Source organism: Entelurus aequoreus, linkage group LG18 (assembly GCF_033978785.1).
Source record: "Entelurus aequoreus isolate RoL-2023_Sb linkage group LG18, RoL_Eaeq_v1.1, whole genome shotgun sequence".
Taxonomy (NCBI): domain Eukaryota; kingdom Metazoa; phylum Chordata; class Actinopteri; order Syngnathiformes; family Syngnathidae; genus Entelurus; species Entelurus aequoreus.
This window is the reverse complement of record NC_084748.1, coordinates 5619011-5644574: the sequence shown is the minus strand read 5'-3', so window position 1 is coordinate 5644574 and position 25564 is coordinate 5619011. Positions and strand designations below refer to the sequence as shown.

At 34.7% G+C, this 25564-nt stretch overlaps 1 protein-coding gene across 4 annotated transcripts in view; it reads left to right on the top strand.

Annotated features, from left to right (window-relative positions):
- LOC133633727 (myomesin-2-like) overlaps positions 1-25564 on the top strand; it is a 127032-nt gene that overhangs the window by 53550 nt on the left and 47918 nt on the right. For 3 of the 4 annotated variants that reach the window (XM_062026384.1, XM_062026383.1, XM_062026381.1), the window contains exons 2-3: positions 15268-15360; positions 18782-18926. In XM_062026384.1, the coding sequence (XP_061882368.1) occupies positions 15320-15360; positions 18782-18926 (186 nt within the window). In that variant the 5' untranslated portion in view covers positions 15268-15319. Of the gene's footprint in view, positions 1-5042; positions 5074-15267; positions 15361-18781; positions 18927-25564 lie in introns of those variants that run through there. The other variant, XM_062026382.1, reaches the window with a different exon arrangement.

The following is a 25564-nucleotide window of genomic DNA, read 5'->3' as shown; positions in this document are numbered from 1 at the left end:
TACAGCATTATTCACATGTGAATAACATAAATGCGGTCTATTATACAGCATTATTCACATGTGAATAACATAAATGCGGTCTATTGTACAGCATTATTCACATGTGAATAACATAAATACGGTCTATTATACAGCATTATTCACATGTGAATAACATAAATGCGGTCTATTATACAGCATTATTCACATGTGAATAATATAAATACAGTCTAATATACAGCATTATTCACATGTGAATAACATAAATACGGTCTATTATACAGCATTATTCACTTGTGAATAACATAAATACGGTCCATTATACAGCATTATTCACATGTGAATAACATAAATACGGTCTATTATACAGCATTATTCACATGTGAATAACATAAATGCGGTCTATTATACAGCATTATTCACATGTGAATAACATAAATGCGGTCTATTGTACAGCATTATTCACATGTGAATAACATAAATACGGTCTATTATACAGCATTATTCACATGTGAATAACATAAATGCGGTCTATTATACAGCATTATTCACATGTGAATAATATAAATACAGTCTAATATACAGCATTATTCACATGTGAATAACATAAATACGGTCCATTATACAGCATTATTCACTTGTGAATAACATAAATACGGTCCATTATACAGCATTATTCACTTGTGAATAACATAAATACGGTCCATTATACAGCATTATTCACATGTGAATAACATAAATACGGTCCATTATACAGCATTATTCACTTGTGAATAACAAATACGGTCCATTATACAGCATTATTCACATGTGAATAACATAAATACAGTCTATTGTACAGCATTATTCACTTGTGAATAACATAAATACGGTCCATTATACAGCATTATTCACATGTGAATAACATAAATACGGTCTATTATACAGCATTATTCACTTGTGAATAACATAAATACGGTCCATTATACAGCATTATTCACATGTGAATAACATAAATACGGTCTATTATACAGCATTATTCACATGTGAATAACATAAATGCGGTCTATTATACAGCATTATTCACATGTGAATAACATAAATGCGGTCTATTGTACAGCATTATTCACATGTGAATAACATAAATACGGTCTATTATACAGCATTATTCACATGTGAATAACATAAATGCAGTCTATTATACAGCATTATTCACATGTGAATAACATAAATACGGTCCATTATACAGCATTATTCACATGTGAATAACATGAATACAGTCTATTATACAGCATTATTCACATGTGAATAACATAAATACGGTCTATTATACAGCATTATTCACATGTGAATAACATAAATGCGGTCTATTATACAGCATTATTCACATGTGAATAATATAAATACAGTCTATTATACAGCATTATTCACATGTGAATAACATAAATACAGTCTATTATACAGCATTATTCACATGTGAATAACATAAATACGGTCTATTATACAGCATTATTCACATGTGAATAACATAAATGCGGTCTATTATACAGCATTATTCACATGTGAATAATATAAATACAGTCTACTATACAGCATTATTCACATGTGAATAACATAAATACGGTCCATTATACAGCATTATTCACTTGTGAATAACATAAATACGGTCCATTATACAGCATTATTCACATGTGAATAACATAAATACGGTCCATTATACAGCATTATTCACATGTGAATAACATAAATACGGTCCATTATACAGCATTATTCACTTGTGAATAACATAAATACGGTCCATTATACAGCATTATTCACATGTGAATAACATAAATACGGTCTATTATACAGCATTATTCACATGTGAATAACATAAATGCGGTCTATTATACAGCATTATTCACATGTGAATAACATAAATGCGGTCTATTCTACAGCATTATTCGCATGTGAATAACATAAATACGGTCTATTATACAGCATTATTCACATGTGAATAACATAAATGCGGTCTATTGTACAGCATTATTCACATGTGAATAACATAAATGCGGTCTATTGTACAGCATTATTCACATGTGAATAACATAAATACGGTCTATTATACAGCATTATTCACATGTGACTAACATAAATGTGGTCTATTATACAGCATTATTCACATGTGAATAACATAAATACAGTCTATTTGACAGCATTATTCACACGTGAATAACATAAATACAGTCTATTATATCGCATTATTCACATGTGAATAACAAATACAGTCTATTATACAGCATTATTCACATGTGAATAACATAAATGCAGTCTATTATACAGCATTATTCACATGAGAATAACATGAATACAGTCTATTATACAGCATTATTCACACGTGAATAACATAAATACAGTCTATTATACCGCATTATTCACATGTTAATAACAAAAATACAGTCTATTATACAGCATTATTCACATGTGAAAATATAAATACAGTCTATTATACAGCATTATTCACATGTGAATAACATAAATGCAGTCTATTATGCAGTATTATTCACATGTGTATAACATCGATACAGTCTATTATACAGTATTATTCACATGTGAATAATATAAATACAGTCTATTATACAGCATTATTCACATGTGAATAACATAAATGCAGTCTATTATACAGCATTATTCACATGTGAATAACATAAATGCAGTCTATTATACAGCATTATTCACATGTGAATAATATAAATGCAGTCTATTATGCAGTGTCAGGTGTATTTATAACGACATGGCTTCCCACACTTGAAAAGGAAGGACTCGATGAGGCTCAGGATTTCACTCGTATTTCAGTTTATTAACTGGAATCTTGGAAGGTGAAAAACCTTTAAACACACAAGAATAAAAGCTTTTAAATAAAATACAGCATTTTGCAACAAACAAAGTAAGTACATTAACTCAGGTATTTTATAAAGGTAAGTACATTTTTAACATTAATTAATACACATTAACCAGCATTTCACTTAACTTAGATTAATAAGGTAAATTAGGCATTAAATAAACAGAAATATAGTTCACATGTTAGAACCATCTACTTTTAAAGCAACGTGTTTTACCTTAAGTTTTAGCCTAAATTATTTTATACAGACTTTAGACATGAATTTCTACAACAAGTTTAACTTGACACTTCTCTATTAATTCATATGAAATCAAGCATTTTAAACCAATATTACTGTAGTTTTTAACATAAACACTTTTAACAGAAATACTATTTTTATACATGAATTAAATGTTTTACTTTGCCTTTTAATAAAGCAAAATCCACTCTCTATATTAATATACTTCAAATTACATTTACAAGGCTTTAAGCGCCCTAATTGCCCATTTCTTGTCTCTACAAGTAAAACAAATATTTGTGGTGAATAAGATAAAGAAAAGAAACAAAATAAGCACCAATTGTACCTTATTTAACAGTTCAATTATCTAAATAAACATTCTTCTGAAGTTGAGCTCTGCCATCAATCACAGCGCATAAACTTCAACAGTCGGATCATGATTAAACAGTCCAGTGGAAAGAGGTGAGCTCACCGGTAGTCCGTTTGGTTTGAGTCCTTTTTCCCATGCGTTTGTGAAGTGCTTTCGTGGTTTTAGTGATCGTCTCTGTCTCTGCTGCTCTCAGCTCCGTCCTGCACACTGAATGAAACGGGTGCATTTGTTTGCTTTGTCCTGTCTGCGCTGCTCATCAGTCTGATTGCGCTCACCTGCTGGAGAGCGCACCTGGTGAGGCGCGCCGCGGAGCAGCGCTTCTGCTGTGACGCGCATGCAGCGCTTCTGCTGTGACACGCATGCAGCAGCACAGCCGCTGTCACACACACACCTTCAGCCGCACCTCCAGGCAGATCGCCGCAACATGCAGTATTATTCACATGTGTATAACATCGATACAGTCTATTATACAGTATTATTCACATGTGAATAATATAAATGCAGTCTATTATGCAGTATTATTCACATGTGTATAACATAGATACAGTCTATTATACAGCATTATTCACATGTTAATAACATAAATGCGGTCTATTGTACAGCATTATTCACATGTGAAAATGTAAATACAGTCTATTATACAGCATTATTCACATGTGAATAACATAAATGCAGTCTATTATACAGCATTATTCACATGAGAATAACATGAATACAGTCTATTATACAGCATTATTCACACGTGAATAACATAAATACAGTCTATTATACAGCATTATTCACATGTGAAAATATAAATACAGTCTATTATACAGCATTATTCACATGTGAATAAAATTTTAATTTTCCTGAGGGAACTCTCCTGAAGGAATCAATAAAGTACTATCTAAATGCAGTCTATTATGCAGTATTATTCACGTGTATAACATCGATACAGTCTATTATACAGCATTATTCACATGTGAATAATATAAATACAGTCTATTATACAGCATTATTCACATGTGAATAATATAAATACAGTCTATTATACAGCATTATTAACATGTGAATAACATAAATACTGTCTATTATACCGCATTATTCACATGTGAATAACACATATACAGTCTATTATACGGCATTATTCACATGTGAATAACACAAATACAGTATATTATACAGCACTACTCACTTGTGAATATTATAAATACAGTCTATTATACAGCATTATTGACATATATTCTACATTTAAGTACAGTCAAGAAGTAAGTAAGTAAGTCAATAAATAATAATAACGACATATTGTGTGACATACCTATTTTGAAAGGATTACCTGCACCAGTTTGATATCAGGATGATAACTACTATTGGAATGGTCACCCTAAAAAAAATGCTGATTTAAAGATAATAGCTGGTAATAAACATGGTGATGAGGTCGCTGGATGTTGTGTTTATTGAGGAAGTTTGTCCTAACTGAATGAGAGCAGAATTTGTAGGTAAATGCTAAATATAGTCGTGGTGCATCCATACATGGGGTGGTAGGCTGAGCGGCATTCCCCCCCCCCCCCCCGGTGAGGGGCTAATATTCTTCTTACCATCAGCAAGTGCTTCCCAAGCGACGTCCGCCTGCCCTGCCACCACTTTGCACTCTTTTAATCTCTCGGGGTAAGTTGTCTTTTCTCACTATTTACCTGACGGACGCTTAGAACCTTCCACAGGCGGGTTGTGGTGGTAGCAGCTGAGTGGGGGTGTGGTCCCGCCGAGGTTTGACTTGTTTCCTGTGTCGATTAGCCTGACTCGGTCTCAACTCGACAAGAACCGGTGGACTTGTACCCAAACCTCTTACACTTTAAAAAGATGTTACGCTTGAATGTGAGACGTTGAATACATGGTAAAAAAAAAAAAAAAAAGGATTCATGTCTTTAAATCAAGAACATGACGACTCATTTTTAACCTCCACTTTTTCCTCATCTCGGACGACCGCGAGCTATTCATAGCCCGGCATTGCAAGGTTGTGAGGTCAAACGTTTCAAGCACTCTCCTCCCGAATTGTTGTATAGGAAAAAAGCAATATTGCATCCACTCTAGGGTTGTACCGGTACTAGTATAGAATGGCGGTTCTAATGAATCAAAAACAGTACTATACTCTGTTTGAAAAGTATTTTTTAAAGTTTTTTAAAAACATTTTTTTAATTGCTAATTTTACGAGCAGAGGAGCATGTTCGGCAGCGCGCACACACTGAGTACTTACAAGCAGACACGGGGTGTAGACAGAAAAGAGAGAACGGACGCATTTTGGCCTAAAAACTAACGATAAAGGTGACGTTATAACTAGAGATGTCCGATAATGGCTTTTTTGCAGATACTCCGATATTGTCCAACTCTTAATTGATTCCGATATCAACCGATACCGATATATACAGTCGTGGAATGAACACATTATTATGCCTAATTTTGTTGTGATGCCCCGCTGGATGCATTAAACAATGTAACAAGGTTTTCCAAAATAAATCAACTCAAGTTATGGAAAAAAGTGCCAACATGGCACTGCCATATTTATTATTGAAGTCACAAAGTGCATTATTCTTTTTAACATGCCTCAAAACAGCAGCTTGGAATTTGGGACATGCTCTCCCTGAGAGAGCATGAGGAGGTTGAGGTGGGCGGGGTTGGGGGGGGGGTTTATTTTAGCGTCCCGGAAGAGTTAGTGCTGCAAGGGGTTCTAGGTATTTTTTATGTTGTGTTACGGTGCGGATGTTCTCCTGAAATGTGTTTGGCATTCTTGTTTGGTGTCGGTTCATAGTGTGGCGCATATTTGTAACAGTGTTAAAGTTGTTTATACGGTCACCCTCAGTGTGACCTGTATGGCTGTTGACCATGTATGCCTCGCATTCACTTGGGTGTGTGAAAAGCTGTAGATATTATGTGATTGGGCCAAAAAAAGATTTTCAAGGTAAAAAAAGATTTTCAAAGTAAAAGTTGATTTTCAATGTAAAAAATGATTTTCAAGGTGAAAAATTGTTTAAGATAAAAAATAATTTTCAAAGTAAAATTTGATTTTCATGGTAAAAAATAATTTTCAAGTTGAAAAAATGTTTTCAAAGTGAACATTTTTTTTCAAGGTAAAAAATGATTTTCAAAGTAAAAGTTGATTTTCAAGGTAAAAACTTATTTTCAAAGTAAAAGTTGATTTTCAAGGTAAAAAATGATTTTCAAGGTAAAAAATTATTTTCAAGGTAAAAAAAGATTTTCAAAATAAAAGTTGATTTTCAAGGTAAAAAATTATTTTCAAAGTAAAAGTTGATTTTCAAGGTGAAAACATTTTTTCAAGGTCTACCCTCAGTGTGACTTGTATGGCTGTTGACCATGTATGCCTTGCATTCACTTGTGTGTATGAAAAGCCGTAGATATTATGTAATTGGGCCAAAAAAAGATTTTCAAGGTAAAAAAAGATTTTCAAAGTAAAAGTTGATTTTCAAGGTAAAAAATGATTTTCAAGGTGAAAAATTGTTTAAGGTAAAAAATATTTTTCAAAGTAAAATTTGATTTTCATGGTAAAAAATAATTTTCAAGTTGAAAAAATGTTTTCAAAGTGAACTTTTTTTTTCAAGGTAAAAAATGATTTTCAAAGTAAAAGTTGATTTTCAAGGTAAAAACTTATTTTCAAAGTAAAAGTTGATTTTCAAGGTAAAAAAAGATTTTCAAGGTAAACAATTATTTTCAAGGTAAAAAAAGATTTTCAAAATAAAAGTTGATTTTCAAGGTAAAAAATTACTTTCAAAGTAAAAGTTGATTTTCAAGGTGAAAACATTTTTTCAAGGTAAAAAATGATTTTCAAAGTAAAATGTGATTTTTATGGTAAAAAATAATATTCAAGGTGAAAAAAAAAATTTCAAGGTGAAACATTTTTTTCATGGTAAAAAATGATTTTGAAAGTAAAAGTTGATTTTCAAGGTAAAAAATGAATTCCAAGGTGAAACATTTTTTTCAAGGTAAAAAATGATTTTCAAAGTAAAAGTTGATTTTCAAGGTAAAAAATTATTTTCAAGGTAAAAAAAAAATTCAAGGTAAAAAAAAATTTTCAAGGTAAAAAATTATTTTCAAAGTAAAAGTGGATTTTCCAGGTAAAAAATTATTTTCAAGGTGAAAAATTTTTTTCAAGGTAAAAAATGATTTTGCAAAATAAAAGTTGATTTTCAAGGTAAAAAATGATTTTGCAAAATAAAAGTTGATTTTCAAAGTGAAAAATGATTTTGAAGGTGAAAAATTATTTTGAAGGTAAAAAATTATTTTCAAAGTAAAAGTTGATTTTCTAGGTAAAAACGATTTTCAAGGTGAAAAAAATTTTTCAAGGTGAAAAATTATTTTCAAGGTTAAAAAAAGATTTTCAAATTAATGTTGATTTTCAAGGTAAAAAATTATTTTCAAGGTGAAAAAAATTTTCAAGGTAAAAAATTATTTTCAAAGTAAAAGTTGATTTTCAAGGTGAAAAATTATTTTCAAGTTGAAAATTTTTTTTCAAGGTCAAAAATTATTTTCTGAAGTAAAAGTAGATTTTCAAGGTAAAAATGATTTTCAAGGTGAAAACATTTTTTCAAGGTAAAAAAATATTTTCAAAGTAAAATGTGATTTTCATGGTAAAAAATAATATTCAAGGTAAAAAATGATTTTGAAAGTAAAAGTTGATTTTAAAGGTAAAAAATGATTTTCAAGGTGAGTTTTTTTTCAAGGTAAAAAATGATTTTCAAAGTAAAAGTTGATTTTCAAGGTAAAAAATTATTCAAGGTGAAAAAAAATTTTCAAGGTGAAAAAAATGTTTCAAGGTAAAAAATGATTTTCAAAGTAAAAGTTGATTTTCAAGGTGAAAAAATTTTTTCAAGGTAAAAAATGATTTTCAAAGTAAAAGTTGATTTTCAAGGTAAAAAATTATTTTTGAGGTGACATTTTTGTTCGAGGTAAATTATTTTCAAAGTAAAAGTTGATTTTCAAGGTAAAACAATTTTCAAGGTAAAAACTGATTTTCAAGGTGAAACATTTTTTTCAAGGTAAAAAAATATTTTCAAAGTAAAATGTGATTTTCATGGTAAAAATAATATTCAAGGTGAAAAACAATTTTTCAAGGTGAAAAAATGTTTTCAAGGTGAAAAAATTTTTTCAAGGTAAAAAATTATTTTCAAAGTAAAAGTTGATTTTCAAGGTAAAACATTATTTTCAAGGTGAAAAATGATTTTGAAGGTGAACATTTTTTTTCAAGGTAAAAAATGATTTTGCAAAATGAAAGTTGATTTTCAAGGTAAAAAATGATTTTCAAGGTGAAAAATTTTTTTCAAGGTAAAAAATGATTTTTAAAGTAAACGTTGATTTTCAAGGTAAAAATGATTTTCAAGGTGAAACATTTTTTTCAAGGTAAAAATGATTTTCAAGGTGAAACATTTTTTTCAAGGTAAAAAAATATTTTCAAAGTAAAATGTGATTTTCATTGTAAAAATAATATTCAAGGTGAAAAACAATTTTTCAAGGTGAAAAAATGATTTTCAAGGTGAAAAAAAAATTTCAAGGTAAAAAATGATTTTCAGAGTAAAAGTTGATTTTCAAGGTAAAAAATGATTTTTAAGGTGAAAATTTTTTTTCAAGGTAAAAAATTATTTTCAAAGTAAAAGTTGATTTTCAAGGTAAAAAATTATTTTCAAGGTGAAAAAAAATTTTCAAGGTGAAAAATCTTTCAAGGTAAAAAATTATTTTCAAAGTAAAAGTTGATTTTCAAGGTAAAACATTATTTTCAAGGTGAAAAATAATTTTCAAGGTGAAAATTTTTTTTCAAGGCAAAAAATTATTTTGCAAAATAAACGTTGATTTTCAAGGTAAAAATGATTTTCAACGTGAAAATTTTTTTCAAGGTGAAAAATTTTTTTCAAGGTAAAAAAAAAAATTCTAAGTAAAAGTTGATTTTCAAGCTTAAACAATTATTTTCAAGGTGAAACATTTTTTTCAAGGTAAAAAATTATTTTCAAAGTAAAAGTTGAATTTCAAGGTGGCTCGCAAAGGCAGTGCCTTTAAGGTTTATTGGCGCTCTGTACTTCTTCCTACATCCGTGTACACAGCGGCGTTTTAAAAAGGCATAAATTTTACTTTTTGAAACCGATACCGATAATTTCCGATATCACATTTTAAAGCATTTATCGGCCGATATTATCGGCAGGCCGATATTATCGGCAGGCCGATATTATCGGACATCTCTAGTTATAACAATGAAACACCCTCAGAAGGAGGTGCTTTAAGACATGGCTAGCGAACATCCATCCGCAATCGGCAGTGTTTTAGCTACTTCTAAATCACTAATCCTCGCCTCAATGGCGACGAATAAAGTGAGTAAATGGTAAAGGTCCTATGGTGGGAAAAGTCCTATTGAGCTTATCAGGTTAAAAAACAAATGACATCTATTAAACAGACAAGAAGCAAGGAGTTAAACAGAGACAGAGTTCAATTTAGCTCATGAGGAGAAACTTCTGGGCTGTACTCTTTGTACAGTGTCCCACCACGCTCTGACGAAAGGTTGTATTTGGACTTTCCCTGATTACATGGCAACAGCTGTTTCTAAAGGAAGGGGGGGTCGTAAACAGCCGTCGCCTTTGGTTACAAAACAGTTCAAAGAAAAGGTGCCTGGAGGGGGGTCAGGTCCTGCTTCCTCTCCGCTTTGTAGATCTCGGGTCAAGACAAAATCTTCTTGTGGATTACAATACATCAAAGAAACCGACACCTTCATGTCGCTTCCCGTCCTACACAGTGGAGTTTTTACAAGCCTTTTTATTGGTAAGATCAAAGACAGCTTTTGTCTGCTCGCCGGGAACTCATTGAAACACAAAGTTTTGTGATAACTCGGATACAATTATTCTGACAGAGCCTCTAACGGCGCTAACAGGAAGTCTACTGTTGATGCACGTATGTGGTCTAACACCCCTCCCTTCCCCCCCCCCCCCATTGGTCCGTGTGGCAAAGGTCTCCTTGAAGTGTTCCAGTCATGGCTTCCAAAGTCATTCCCTGGTACAGGAGGAAGCACGGCAGCCAGGTCAAAAGTGATTTAGCTTATCAGTACAGCACTAAGCGTGTGGTGGGGCAGCAGACACAAAGGTACGAAGGTGACGTCCGCCGGCCTCTGGCTTGTGTGTGTTTGCCGCTGAGGGCTCGTGTCCACGTCCTGGCTGACAGCTCGCTGGCCGTCCTACACGTGACCCATCGCCGACTGAGTTGAGTCGGTGATGGTGTCACTCCTTGGCGTCCTTCGGTCCCTCTTTGTCCTTAAAGTGGACACACCAGTGTTTTTTCAGATCCCATAAACTCAGGAAGCCAACTAGCGGTGGGGAGGCCCGTAAACCTCAATTTTCGCTGGTAATCTAAAGCAGTGTTTTTCAACCTTTTTTTGAGCCAAGGCACATTTTTTTCATAAACAAAATACGGAGGCACACCACCAGCAGAAAAGGTTAAAAAATGAAACTCCACCAGGTTGTCATGCCTTATTTTGAGTTTGTTGTTTTTTCCTGTGTGTAGTGCTTTAGTTTCTGTCTTGCGCTGTTATTTTGGTGACCCTTCCTGTTTTGTTGGTGTTCTCATGTAGCAGCTTCGCGCCTTCCTATGAGTTCTATTGCCCGCATCTGCTTTGTTTTCGCAATCGAGACTATTTAGGTTGTGCGTACGCTATCCTTCTTTGTGGGGACATTGTTGATTGTCATGTCAATCAATCAATCAATCAATCAATGTTTATTTATATAGCCCTAAATCACAAGTGTCTCAAAGGGCTGTACAAGCCACAACGACATCCTCGGTACAGAGCCCACATACGGGCAAGGAAAAACTCACCCCAGTGGGACGTCAATGTGAATGACTATGAGAAACCTTGGAGAGGACCGCATATGTGGGTAACCCCCCCCCCCCCCTCTAGGGGAGACCGAAAGCAACGGATGTCGAGTGGGTCTGACATAACATTGTGAAAGTCCAGTCCACAGTGGATCCAACACATCAGCGGGAGTCCAGTCCACAGCGGGGCCAACAGGAAACCATCCCGAGCGGAGACGGGTCAGCAGCGCAGAGATGTCCCCAACCGATGCACAGGCTAGTGGTCCACCCGGGGTCCCGACTCTGGACAGCCAGCACTTCATCCATGGCCACCGGACCTATGCAACTCCCCCTCGCAAGGGACAGGGGAGAAGAGGAGAGAAGAAAAGAAACGGCAGATCAACTGGTCTAAAAAGGGGGGGTCTATTTAAAGGCTAGATTATACAAATGAGTTTTAAGATGGGACTTAAATGCTTCTACTGAGGTAGCATCTCTAACTTTTACCGGGAGGGCATTCCAGAGTACTGGAGCCCGAATAGAAAACGCTCTATAGCCCGCAGACTTTTTTTTGGGCTCTGGGAATCACTAATAAGCCGGAGTTCTTTGAACGCAGATTTCTTGTCGGGACATATGGTACAATACAATCGGCGAGATAGGCTGGAGCTAAACCGTGTAGTATTTTATACGTAAGTAGTAAAACCTTAAAGTCGCATCTTAAGTGCACAGGAAGCCAGTGCAGGTGAGCCAGTATAGGCGTAATATGATCAAACTTTCTTGTTTTTGTCAAAAGCCTTGCAGCCGCATTTTGTACCAACTGTAATCTTTTAATGCTATACATAGGGAGGCCCGAAAATAAAACGTTACAGTAATCGAGACGAGATGTAACGAACGCATGAATAATGATCTCAGCGTCGCTAGTGGACAAGATGGAACGAATTTTAGCGATATTACGGAGATGAAAGAAGGCCGTTTTAGTAACACTCTTAATGTGTGACTCAAACGAGAGAGTTGGGTGGAAGATAATACCCAGATTCTTTACCGAGTCTCCTTGTTTAATTGTTTGGTTGTCAAATGTTAAGGTGGTATTATTAAATAGATGTCGGTGTCTAGCAGGACCGATAATCAGCATTTCCGTTTTCTTAGCGTTGAGTTGCAAAAAGTTAGCGGACATCCATTGTTTAATTTCATTAAGACACGCCTCCAGCTGACTACAATCCGGCGTGTTGGTCAGCTTTAGGGGCATGTAGAGTTGAGTGTCATCAGCATAACAGTGAAAGCTAACACCGTACTTGCGTATGATGTCACCCAGCGGCAGCATGTAAATACTAAAGAGTGCAGGGCCAAGAACCGAACCCTGGGGAACTCCGCACGTTACCTTGACATAGTCCGAGGTCACATTGTCATGTACGGATGTACTTTGTGGACGCCGTCTCCGCTCCACACGCTGTAAGTTTTTGCTGTCGTCCAGCATTCTGTTTTTGTTTAGTTTGTAGCCAGTTCAGTTTTACTTTTGTTTTGCATAGCCATCCCTATGCTTCAGCGCCTTTTTGGTTTAAGCGTTACATACCTTTTACATGCCAAAAAAGGTTGAAAAACACTGCATATTAGATTGCTTGAGTCCTTATAAACTGGTGGGCCGGGGGGTGCTGGTATCCTGAGGTACTGTACTGCCAAAGAACTTTCCGTTGGACCGCTTTGCGCACAAAGTCGCTGCTTCAGCTTGACTCGAGCTCAGAAGGCGCTATGGTCCGGCCTGGGAAGGATCACCTTGAAAGACTTGGAGAGCCCGTTGTTGCGACATGGCTGACGGCGGCGGTTTGTGGGTCGCAGCGGTTGTCGCCAGAGGCACAGGCGAGGCTTCTCCGGTCTTCTCACAGCCACTAACGCTCCGCAGCTTCTGCCAACACTGCACTTGGGCTGTGCAGCCACGTTTGATACTTTGTGTACGTCGGGGCTACTCAACTACAAAACCCAAAACCACGTTGTGTAAAGGATAAATAAAAAGAGAATACAATGTTTTGCAAATCCTTTTCAACTTATATTCAATTGAATAGACTGCAAAGACAAGATACTTAACGTTCACACTGGAAAACGTTGCAAATATTAGCTCATTTGGAAGTTGATGCCTGCGACGTGTTTCAAAAAAGCTGGCAAAAAAAGACTGATAAAGTTGAGGAATGCTCATCAAAGACTTATTTGGAACATCCCACAGGTGAACAGGCTAATTGGGAACAGGTGGGTGCCATGATTGGGTATAAAAGTAGCTTCCATGAAATGCTCAGTCATTCACAAACAAGGACGGGGGCGAGGGTCACCACTTTGTCAACAAATGTGTGAGCAAATTGTTTAAGAACAACATTTCTCAACCAGCTATTGCAAGGAATTTAGGGATTTCACCATCTACGCTCCGTAATATCATCAAAAGGTTCAGAGAATCTGGAGAAATCACTGCACTCAAGCGATGATATTACGGACCTGTGATCCCTCAGGCGGGTCTGTATCAAAAAGCGACATCAGTGTGTAAAGGTTATCACCACATGGGCTCAGGAACACTTCAGAAAAACACCGTCAGTAACTACAGTTGGTCGCTACATCTGTAAGTGCAAGTTAAAACTCTACTCTGCAAAGCGAAAGCCATTGATCAGCAACACCCGCTGGGCCCGAGCTCATCTAAGATTTTGTGTTCTGTGGTCTGACGAGTCCACGTTTCAAATTGTTTTTGGAAACTGTGGATGTCGTGTCCTCCGGAACAAAGAGGAAAAGAACCATCCGGATTGTTCTAGGCGCAAAGTGTAAAAGGCAGCATGTGTGATGGTATGGGGGTGTATTAGTGCCCAAGACATGGGTAACTTACACATCTGTGAAGGCACCATTAATGCTGAAAGGTACATACAGCTTTTGGAGCAACATATGTTGCCATCCGAGCAACGTTATCATTGACGCCCCTGCTTATTTCAGCAAGACAATGCCAAGCCACGTGTTACATCAACGTGGCTTCATAGTAAAAGAGTGCAGGTACTAGACTGGCCTGCCTGTAGTCCAGACCTGTCTCCCATTGAAAATGTGTGGCGCATTATGAAGCCTAAAATAGCACAAGGGAGACCCCCGGACTGTTGAACAACTTAAGCTGTACATCAAGCAAGAATGGGAAAGAATTCCACCCGAGAAGCTTCAAAAATGTGTCTCCTCAGTTCCCAAACCTTTACTGAGTGTTGTTAAAAGGAAAGGCCATGTAACACAGTGGTGAACATGTCCCTGTGACAACTTTTTGGCAACGTGTCGCTGCCATTAAATTCTAAGTTAATGATTATTTTACCCCCAAAAAAATTAGTTTCTCAGTGTGAACATGAAATATCTTGTCTTTGCAGTCTATTCAATTGAATATAAGTTGAAAAGGATTTACAAATCATGGTATTCTCTTTTTATTTACCATTTACACAACGTGCCAACTTCACTGGTTTTGGGTTTTGTATATTAGCATCCCGCTAGCGCGTTTTTGGAAAAGTAGAGCTTCACGTTGGAGTGTTTTTTTAATCAATTTCCTTGTATTAATTGAAAATTGCAACATTAGCTAAAGGTAGGAATGATCACCACGTGCCGAGAGTTGACACCCGGGCGTGACATTAGTGCAACCTCGGTACAAAAGCATGGATTCTGCCGGTGGCAAAAAAAAAATTCTGATTCGGTACCCATCCCTAAAAAAAGTTCTGAGGAATTGCCAAAGGTTTTTATCACAGGGTCATCCTTCTAGACCCACAACCTTCCCCTAGCCCCAGTCTTGTGTCGCAGTGTGCAAGCCACGCCCTGAACATGACCCACTTGTCAACACCAACACTGGCATAACTTCACCAAACCCTCCAACACGTTCTTCATGTGGACTTACCATAAGTATAACGTTGCAATGTTTTACCACCAAGAACAAAATGTTCACCGGTAGGGAGATCTTCCCCATTGGGGACTTGGCAGTGTTTCCATGCGACCAGAAGATCCACTCCGTAGATTTATTGACGGGCCTTTTCCCCCCTGCAGGAAATCAAGTTCTAAGTCGGGGACCCAAGTGCAGGCCCAGGCCACAGAGGCTATGGCGGACCCAGCCTATACCATCCCGGTGTTCCGGCAGAGGTGAGGCCCCCCCAAGGCTTGCGGTCACATGTCACGCTATTTCGGGTGTGAGCTCACACCCGCTCAGTCTGACAGTCGAGTGTCACGATATGCCGACTACGGTGAAATGATAGCAATAACGATGTCTACGAACAATGTGGAGTGTCATGTGTAAAAGTTCAGTGGAATCTCGATTTAAGAACTTGACTGGTTCTTGAACAGAAGTTCATAAATGGAAAAGTTTGTATAGTAAACCAAATTTGAATAAATATGTATAATGGGTTCCGGCCTCACCAAAATCCATATTTTAGTGAAGTTGTGTACACTTTTAAGACAGTATAAAGTACTACACAGTACTGTGTATCATACAAACATAACAAGGACGTGATGGATCAACTTTCTTTGTACTAACAGGACAAAACAACGACAAGCTAAACGGTCCTCTGTGTGCGCTGCTCTGCCAACACGCGCACACACACAGAAGTCCCTTGAGTGCCCTCACAAATGATCAGAAATCACAAATATTATGGTTGGTTCACACACAGAGACATGGTTCGGTCACAGAGACATGATATGTACACAGACACATGGTTCGGTCACAGAGACATTGTTTGTAAACAGAGACTTTGCTCGTACACAGAGACATGGTGTGTACACAGAGACATGGTTTGTACACAGAGACATGGCTCGTACGCAGAGACGCGATTCGTACACAGAGACATGGCTCTTATTCAGATACATGGTTCGTACACAGAGACATGATTTGTACACAGACGTGGTTCATACACAGACACGTGGTTCATACACAGAGACGTGGTCCGTACACAGAGACATGGTCCGTACACAGAGACATGGTTCGTACACAGAGACATGGCTCGTACACAGAGACATGGTCCGTACACAGAGACATGGTCCGTACACAGAGACATGGTTCGTACACAGAGACATGGCTCGTACACAGAGACATGGCTCGTACACAGAGACATGGTCCGTACACAGAGACATGGCTCGTGCACAGAGATATAGTTCGAGCACAGAGGCATGGTTCTTATTCAGAGACATGGTTCGAACACAGAGACATGATCTGCACACAGAGACGTGGTTCGTACACAGAGACATGGTTTGTACACAGAGATATGGTTTTTACTCAGAGACATTGCTCTACACAGACACATTGTTTGTACACAGAGACATAGCTCGTACGCAGTGACGCGGTTCGTACAGAGAGACATGGCTCGTGGGCAGACGCTGGTCGTACACAGAGACATGGGTCTTATTCAGAGACATGGTTCGTACACAGAGACATGATTTGTACACAGAGACATGGTCCGTACACAAAGACATGGCTCTTATTCAGAGACATGGTCCGTACACAGAGACATGGTTCGTACACAGAGACATGGCTCATATACAGAGACATGGCTTGTGTACAGAGATAGGGCTATATCAGGGGTGGGCAATTAATTTTTACCGGGGGCCGCATGAGCAACCCGAGCACTGCTGGAGGGCCACACCGACAATATTTCAATTAAATTTTGCTCAAATTATTTTTGATATACCGTAAGATAGATAATAATAATATTTTCATTTAACCTAACTTATCTTTATACAAAAGCAGATGGCTTTTGATGGTTTTATTTTTAACACTTTCTTACACAACACTTCCTGATGTATATTACAATACAAAAATTTCAATTTCTGTCACTTCATCCTGCATCCTTTTTGTTGTGAACGTAGCACGCCTGTAAGGTGATTGGCGAAGAAGGAAGAAGCGTTGCTGTTGCGGAAATGAGGAGTGAGGATTGGTTTTCCTTTTGGAAAGAACAAGATAAGTTGAGCTGTGTTAGTATAGGTTGCTCAATAAAAGTTTAAAAAGAGCGTCAGACTTGGTGTGCACTTCATCTGGACGCTACAATTGATGTCAGAAGTGGGATGAAATGCCTCCCAGTTCGCCTTGCCATCAAACCTGGGAGTCTTCATTGAGGACGGAATTCCCCCCGTGGCAAGCAGCGTGGCTGCACCTGTAAACGCTCTCTCTCTCTCTCTCTGTCTCTCTCTCTTTGCGGCGAGCTCCTCACGTGGCACGTACCTCCCGATGATGTAGCACACAAACAGTGCAGTATGCGCAAAGTTTTACTTCTGACACCAATTGTAGCGTCCAGAAGAAGTGCACACGAAGTCTGACGCTCTTTTGAAACTTTTATTGAGCAAGCTATACTAACACAGCTCAACATATCTCGTTCCTTCCACACGCACGTCTCCTCACTTCTCATTTACGCAACTCAAGAAGACAACATCTACTTCAGCAGGTCGTTACACTATATTCTTTAAACACAGCAACGTGTGTACCACAAATAAGCACTTGGCAGTCCATGTCTTTTTTAAAACACGCCATTCGTCATCAACTTTTCTCTTTTTAGCGTCTCGGGGATAACCGGGCATCACTTGTCGCTGTGCGCCTTCCCTCACAGGACATACGCACATATAACACTTTTCAAAATAAAAGCAGCACAGTTGTATTGCACGCACGACAAATATGTTTTTTTTAAATGTATTTTGTATTTGTGATTGCCGCTGCGCGCACGAGCATACGTCCGCACGGAAGTAATACAAATAACGCTTTTCAAAACAAAAGCAGCACCGTTGTATTGCACACTCGAAATAGATACTTTTTAAAATGTATTTTGTAATTTATAATTGGCCTCACGCGGGCCGGACAGGGACGTACAAAGGGCCGGATGCGGCCCGCGGGCCGCAGAATGCCCAGGTCTGGGCTATATAAATAAACATTGATTGATTGATATAGTTCGAGCACAGAGACATGGTTCTTATTCAGAGACATGGTTCGAACACAGAGACATGATTTGTACACAGAGACGTGGTTCATACACAGAGACATAGCTCGTACACAGAGACACGATTTTTACACAGAGACGTGGTTCTTACACAGAGACATGGTTGTTACACATAGACATGGTTCTTATTCAGAGACATGGTTCGATCACAGAGACATGGTCTGTACACAGAGACATGGTTCGTACACAGAGACATAGTTCGTACACAGAGGCATGGCTCGTACAGAGAGACATGGTTCTTACACAGAGACATTGTTCTTATTCAGAGACATGGTTCGGTCACAGAGACATGGTCTGTACACAGAGACATGGTTTGTACACAGAGACATGGTTCTTACACATAGACATGGTTCTTAGTCAGAGACATGGTTCGATCACATAGACATGGTTCTTACGCAGAGACATAGTTCGTACACAGAGGCGTGGCTTGTACACAGAGGCATATTTGATTCCATCTAAAAGGTTGTCAATCAAACAGTTTGGGTTGGTAAATCAAGGTTCCACTGTTCAAATCATGTTTGGAATGATGAAAATGAGGGCAGCTGTGTGTTGCATGGACTGATGTTCAATAACAGGCATGTCGCTAGGACCACCGAGGCGACGGAAGAGACTGAAGAGTACCAGAGAGTCACCACAAAGGTGGAAAAAGGATTGGCTGCCATTCAGGAAGAACTCCGAAGGATCAGAACTGCCACCAAGACTCAAGTGGATAATCTCGCTATCGAGAAAGAGGCAAGTTGTCCTCGTCCGATGATCTTGTCTTGCACTCGTTTTGTAGAACTTCATTTTCATAGTTCAATCAATAATAACAACATTGCTTTTGGTTCATTATTATTTTTTGAACAATGACAATTTATTAACAAAAAAATCACATTAAAGGTCCCAGGGACCCAAAAGGGTCTCAGGCAATAAAAGGTTAAAATAAGTAATTTTTTTTTTTTAATGTTTTACTTTCAGCAAATAAATATCTAAAGATCATCTTCAGACATATCCATTATCATAATGTTTATTATTTTATGTTTTATGCCCTTTTTTAAAAGAAAACACTGTTTTTTTGTAGCATGACACAAAATATGCAACATTTTCCCCCAAAAAAATGTCAAGATGTAATATTTGATGTTCGGTAACTGGAACCTTGAATAGTTCATAAATCATAACAACATTGCTTTTGGTTCATTATTTTTTTTTGGAACAATGACAATTTATTTTTTTTTAAAAATCACATTAAAAGTCCCAGGGACCCAAAAGGGTCAATAAAGGGTTAAAATAAGTCATATATTATTTTATTTTTTTAAACTTTCAGCACTTAAATATCTAAAGATCAACTTCAGACGTATCCATTATCATAAAGTTTATTATTTTATGTTTTATGCCCTTTTTTAAAAGAAAACACTGTTTTTTTGTAGCATGACACAAAATATGCAACATTTCCCCCCAAAAAAATGTCAAGATGTAATATTTGATGTTCGGTAACTGGAACCTTGAATAGTTCATAAATCATAACAACATTGCTTTTGGTTCATTATTTTTTTTTGGAACAATGACAATTTATTTTTTTTTAAAAATCACATTAAAAGTCCCAGGGACCCAAAAGGGTCAATAAAGGGTTAAAATAAGTCATATATTATTTTATTTTTTTAAACTTTCAGCACTTAAATATCTAAAGATCAACTTCAGACGTATCCATTATCATAAAGTTTATTATTTTATGTTTTATGCCCTTTTTTCAAAGAAAACACCGTTTTTTTGTAGCATATGACACAAAATATGCAACATTTTCCCCCAAAAAATTTTCAAGATGCAATATTTGATGTTCGGTAACTGAAACCTTGAATAGTTCAATAAATCATAACAACATTGCTCTTGGTTCATTATCATTTTTTGAACAATGACAATTTATTAACAAAAAAATCACTTTAAAGGTCCCAGGGACCCAAAAGGGTCTCAGGCAATAAAGGGTAATTTATTTTTTTTATTTTTTTAAACTTTCAGCAAATAAATATCTAAAGATCAACTTCAGACGTATCCATTATCATAATGTTTATTATTTTATGTTTTATGTCCTTTTTTAAAAGAAAACTGTTTTTTTGTAGCATATGACACAAAATATGCAACATTTTCCCCCAAAAAAATGTCAAGATGTCATATTTGATGTTCAGTAACTGGAACCTTGAATAGTTCATCAATCATAACAACATTGCTTTTGGTTCATTATAATTTTTTTGGAACAATGACAATTTATTTAAAAAAAAAAATCACATTAAAGGTCCCAGGGACCCAAAAGGGTCTCAGTCAATAAAGGGTTAAAATAAGTCATATATTATTTTATTTTTTTAAACTTTCAGCACTTAAATATCTAAAGATCAACTTCGGAACAATTCATTATCATAAAGTTTATTGTTTTATGTTTTATGCCCTTTTTTCAAAGAAAACACAGTTTTTTTGTAGCATGACACAAAATATGCAACATTTTCCCCAAAACATTTTTCAAGATGCAATATTTGATGTTCGGTAACTGGAACCTTGAATAGTTCAATAAATCATAACTACATTGTTTCTGGTTCATTATTATTTTTTGAAAAATGACAATTTATTTAAAAAAAAATCACATTAAAGGTCCCAGGGACCCAAAAGGGTCTCAGGCAATAAAGAGTTAAAATAAGTCATTTATTATTTTAATTTTTTATTTATTTCAGCATTTAAATATCTAAAGATCAACTTCAGACATATCCATTATCATAATGTTTTTTATTTTATGTTTTATCTTAATGTTTATTATTTTATGTTGTATGCCCTTTTTTTAAAAGAAAACTGTTTTTTTGTAGCATGACACAAAATATGCAACATTTTCCCCCCAAAAAAATTTCAAGATGTAATATTTGATGTTCGGTAACTGGAACCTTGAATAGTTCAATAAATCATAACAACATTGCTTTTGGTTCTTTTTTTTTTTTTTTTTTAACAATGACAATTTATTTAAAGAAATCACATTAAAGGTCCCAGGGACCCAAAAGGGTTTTAGGCAATAAAGGGTTGAAATAAGTCATATATAATTTTTTTTTATTTATTTTTTTACTTTCAGCACTTAAATATCTAAAGATCAACTTCAGAACGATTCATTATCATAAAGTTTATTATTTTATGTTTTATGCCCCTTTTTCAAAGAAAACACAGTTTTTGTAGCATATGACACAAAATATGCAATATTTTCCCCCCAAAAAAATTTCAAGATGTAATATTTGATGTTCTGTAACTGGAACTTTGAATAGTTCAATCAATCATAACAACATTGCTTTTGGTTCTTTTTTTTTTTTTAACAATGACAATTTATTTAAAGAAATCACATTAAAGGTCCTGGAGACCCAAAAGGGTTTTAAGCAATAAGGGGTTAAAATAAGTCATATATTCATTTTTTATTTTTCTTACTTTCAGCACTTAAATATCTAAAGATCAACTTCAGAACGATTCATTATCATAAAGTTTATTATTTTATGTTTTATGCCCTTTTTTAAAGAAAACACAGTTTTTGTAGCATATGACACAAATATGCAATATTTTCCCCCAAAAAAAATTTCAAGATGTAATATTTGATGTTCTGTAACTGGAACCTTGAATTGTTCAATCAATCATAACAACATTGCTTTTGGTTCATTTTTTTTTTTTTTAACAATGACAAGTTATTTAAGAAATCACATTAAAGGTCCTGGAGACCCAAAAGGGTTTTAAGCAATAAAGGGTTAAAATAAGTCATATATTAATTTTTAATTTTTTTTACTTTCAGCACTTAAATATCTAAAGATCAACTTCAGTCGTAACCATTATCATAAAGTTTATTGTTTTATGTTTTATGCCCTTTTTTCAAAGAAAACACAGTTTTTGTGTAGCATGACACAAAATATGCAACATTTTCCCCAAAACATTTTCAAGATGCAATATTTGATGTTCGGTAACTGGAACCTTGAATAGTTCAATAAATCATAACAACATTGCTTTTGGTTCATTTTTTATTTATTTTTTTTAACAATTACTATTTATTTAAAGAAATCACATTAAAGGTCCCAGGGTCCCAAAAGGGTTTTAGGCAATAAAGGGTTAAAATAAGTTATATATAATTTATTTTATTATTTTTTTTAACTTTCAGCACTTAAATATCTAAAGATCAACTTCAGAACGATTCATTATCATAAAGTTTATTATTTTATGTTTTATGCCCCTTTTTCAAAGAAAACAGTTTTTGTAGCATATGACACAAAATATGCAACATTTTCCCCCCAAAAAAATTTCAAGATGTAATATTTGATGTTCTGTAACTGGAACTTTGAATAGTTCAATCAATCATAACAACATTGCTTTTGGTTCTTTTCTTTTTTTTTTTAACAATGACAATTTATTTAAAGAAATCACATTAAAGGTCCTGGGGACCCAAAAGGGTTTTAAGCAATAAAGGGTTAAAATAAGTCATATATTAATTTTTTATTTTTTTTACTTTCAGCACTTTAATATCTAAAGATCAACTTCAGAATGATTCATTATCATAAAGTTTATTATTTTATGTGTTATGCCCCTTTTTCAAAGAAAACACAGTTTTTGTAGCATATGACACAACTTTTGCAACATTTTCCCCCCCAAAAAATTTCAAGATGTAATATTTGATGTTCGGTAACTGGAACTTTGAATAGTTCAATAAATCATAACAACATTGCTTTTGGTTCTTCTTTTTTTTTTAACAATGACAATTTATTTAAGAAATCACATTAAAGGTCCCGGGGACCAAAAAGGGTTTTAAGCAATAAGGGGTTAAAATAAGTCTTATATTAATTTTTTATTTTTTTTACTTTCAGCACTTAAATATCTAAAGATCAACTTCCGAACGATTGATTATCATAAAGTTTATTGTTTTATGTGTTATGCCCTTTTTTCTAAGAAAACATTATTTTTTGTAGCACATGACACAAAAATGCAACATTTTCCCCCCCAAAAATTTCAAGATGTAATATTTGATGTTCAGTAACTGGACCCTTGAATAGTTCAATAAATCATAACAACATTGCTTTTGGTTCATTATTATTTTTATTTTTTTAACAATGACAATTTATTTAAAGAAATCACATTAAAGGTACAAAGGAACCCAAAAGGGTCTCAGGCAATAAAGGGTTAAAATAAGTTAAAAAAAAATTTAATTTTTTTTTACTTTCAGCAAATAAATATCTAAAGATCAACTTCAGACATATCCATTATCATAACGTTTATTATTTTATGTTTTATGCCCTTTTTTAAAAGAAAACACTGTTTTTTTGTAGCATGACACAAAATATGCAACATTTTCCCCAAAAAAAATGTCAAGATGTAATATTTGATGTTCGGTAACTGAAACCTTGAATAGTTCATCAATCATAACAACATGGCTTTTGGTTCTTTTTTTTTTTTTTGGAACAATGACAATTTTTTTTTTTTTTTTTAATCACATTAAAGGTCCCAGGGACCCAAAAGGGTTTCAGTCAATAAAGGGTTAAAATAAGGCATATATTATTTTATTTTTTTTAAACTTTCAGCACTTAAATATCTAAAGATCAACTTCAGAACAATTCATTATCATAAAGTTTATTATTTTATGTTTTATGCCCTTTTTTCAAAGAAAACACAGTTTGTTTGTAGCATATGACACAAAATATGCAACATTTTTCCCCAAAAATGTTTCAAGATGTAATATTTGATGTTCGGTAACTGGAACCTTGAATAGTTCAATAAATCATAACTACATTGTTTCTGGTTCATTATTATTTTTTGAAAAATGACAATTTATTTTAAAAAAAATCACATTAAGGTCCCAGGGACCCAAAAGGGTCTCAGGCAATAAAGGGTTAAAATAAGTCATTTATTATTTTAATTTTTTATTTATTTCAGCATTTAAATATCTAAAGATCAACTTCAGACATATCCATTATCATAATGTTTATTATTTTATGTTTTATGCCCTTTTTTAAAAGAAAACACTGTTTTTTTGTAGCATGACACAAAATATGCAACATTTTCCCCCCAAAAAATTTCAAGATGTAATATTTGATGTTCGGTAACTGGAACTTTGAATAGTTCAATAAATCATAACAACATTGCTTTTGGTCCATTTTATTTTTTATTTTTAACAATGACTATTTATTTAAGAAATCACATTAAAGGTCCCAGGGACCCAAAAGGGTTTTAGGCAATAAAGGGTTAAAATAAGTCATATATAATTTTTTTTTTTTTTAACTTTCAGCACTTAAATATCTAAAGATCAACTTCAGAACGATTCATTATCATAAAGTTTATTATTTTATGTGTTATGCCCCTTTTTCAAAGAAAACACCGTTTTTGTAGCATATGACACAAAATATGCAACATTTTCCCCCAAAAAAATGTTCGGTAACTGGAACCTTGAATAGTTCAATAAATCATAACAACATTGCTTTTGGTTCTTTTTTTTTTTTTTTTAACAATGACAATTTATTTAAAGAAATCACATTAAAGGTCCCAGGGACCCAAAAGGGTCTCAGCCAATAAAGGGTTGAAATAAGTCATTTTATTTTTTTATTTTTTTTAACTTTCAGCAGATAAATATCTAAACATCAACTTCAGTCGTATCCATTATCATAAAGTTTATTGTTTTTTTGGTTCATTTTTTTTAATTTTTTTTAACAATGACTATTTATTTAAAGAAATCACATTAAAGGTCCCAGGGACCCAAAAAGGTTTTAGGCAATAAAGGGTTAAAATAAGTCATATATAATTTATTTTTATTTTTAACTTTCAGCACTTAAATATCTAAAGATCAACTTCAGAACGATTAATTATCAAAAAGTTTATTATTTTATGTTTTATGCCCCTTTTTCAAGGAAAACACAGTTTTTGTAGCATATGACACAAATTTTGCAACATTTTCCCCCCAAAAAAATTTCAAGATATTTGATGTTCGGTAACTGGAACTTTGAATAGTTCAATAAATCATAACAACATTGCTTTTGGTTCATTATTATTTTTTTAACAATGACAATTTATTTAAATAAATCACATTAAAGGTCCTGGAGACCCAAAAGGGTTTTAAGCAGTAAGGGGTTAAAATAAGTCATATATAAATTTTTTTTTTTTTTACTTTCAGCACTTAAATATCTAAAGATCAACTTCAGAACGATTCATTATCATAAAGTTTATTGTTTTATGTTTTATGCCCCTTTTTCAAAGAAAACACCGTTTTTTTGTAGCATATGAAACAAAATATGCAACATTTTCCCCAAAAAAATTTCAAAATGTAATATTTGATGTTCGGTAACTGGAACCTTGAATAGTTCAATCAATCATAACAACATTGTTTTTGGTTCATTATTATTTTTTGA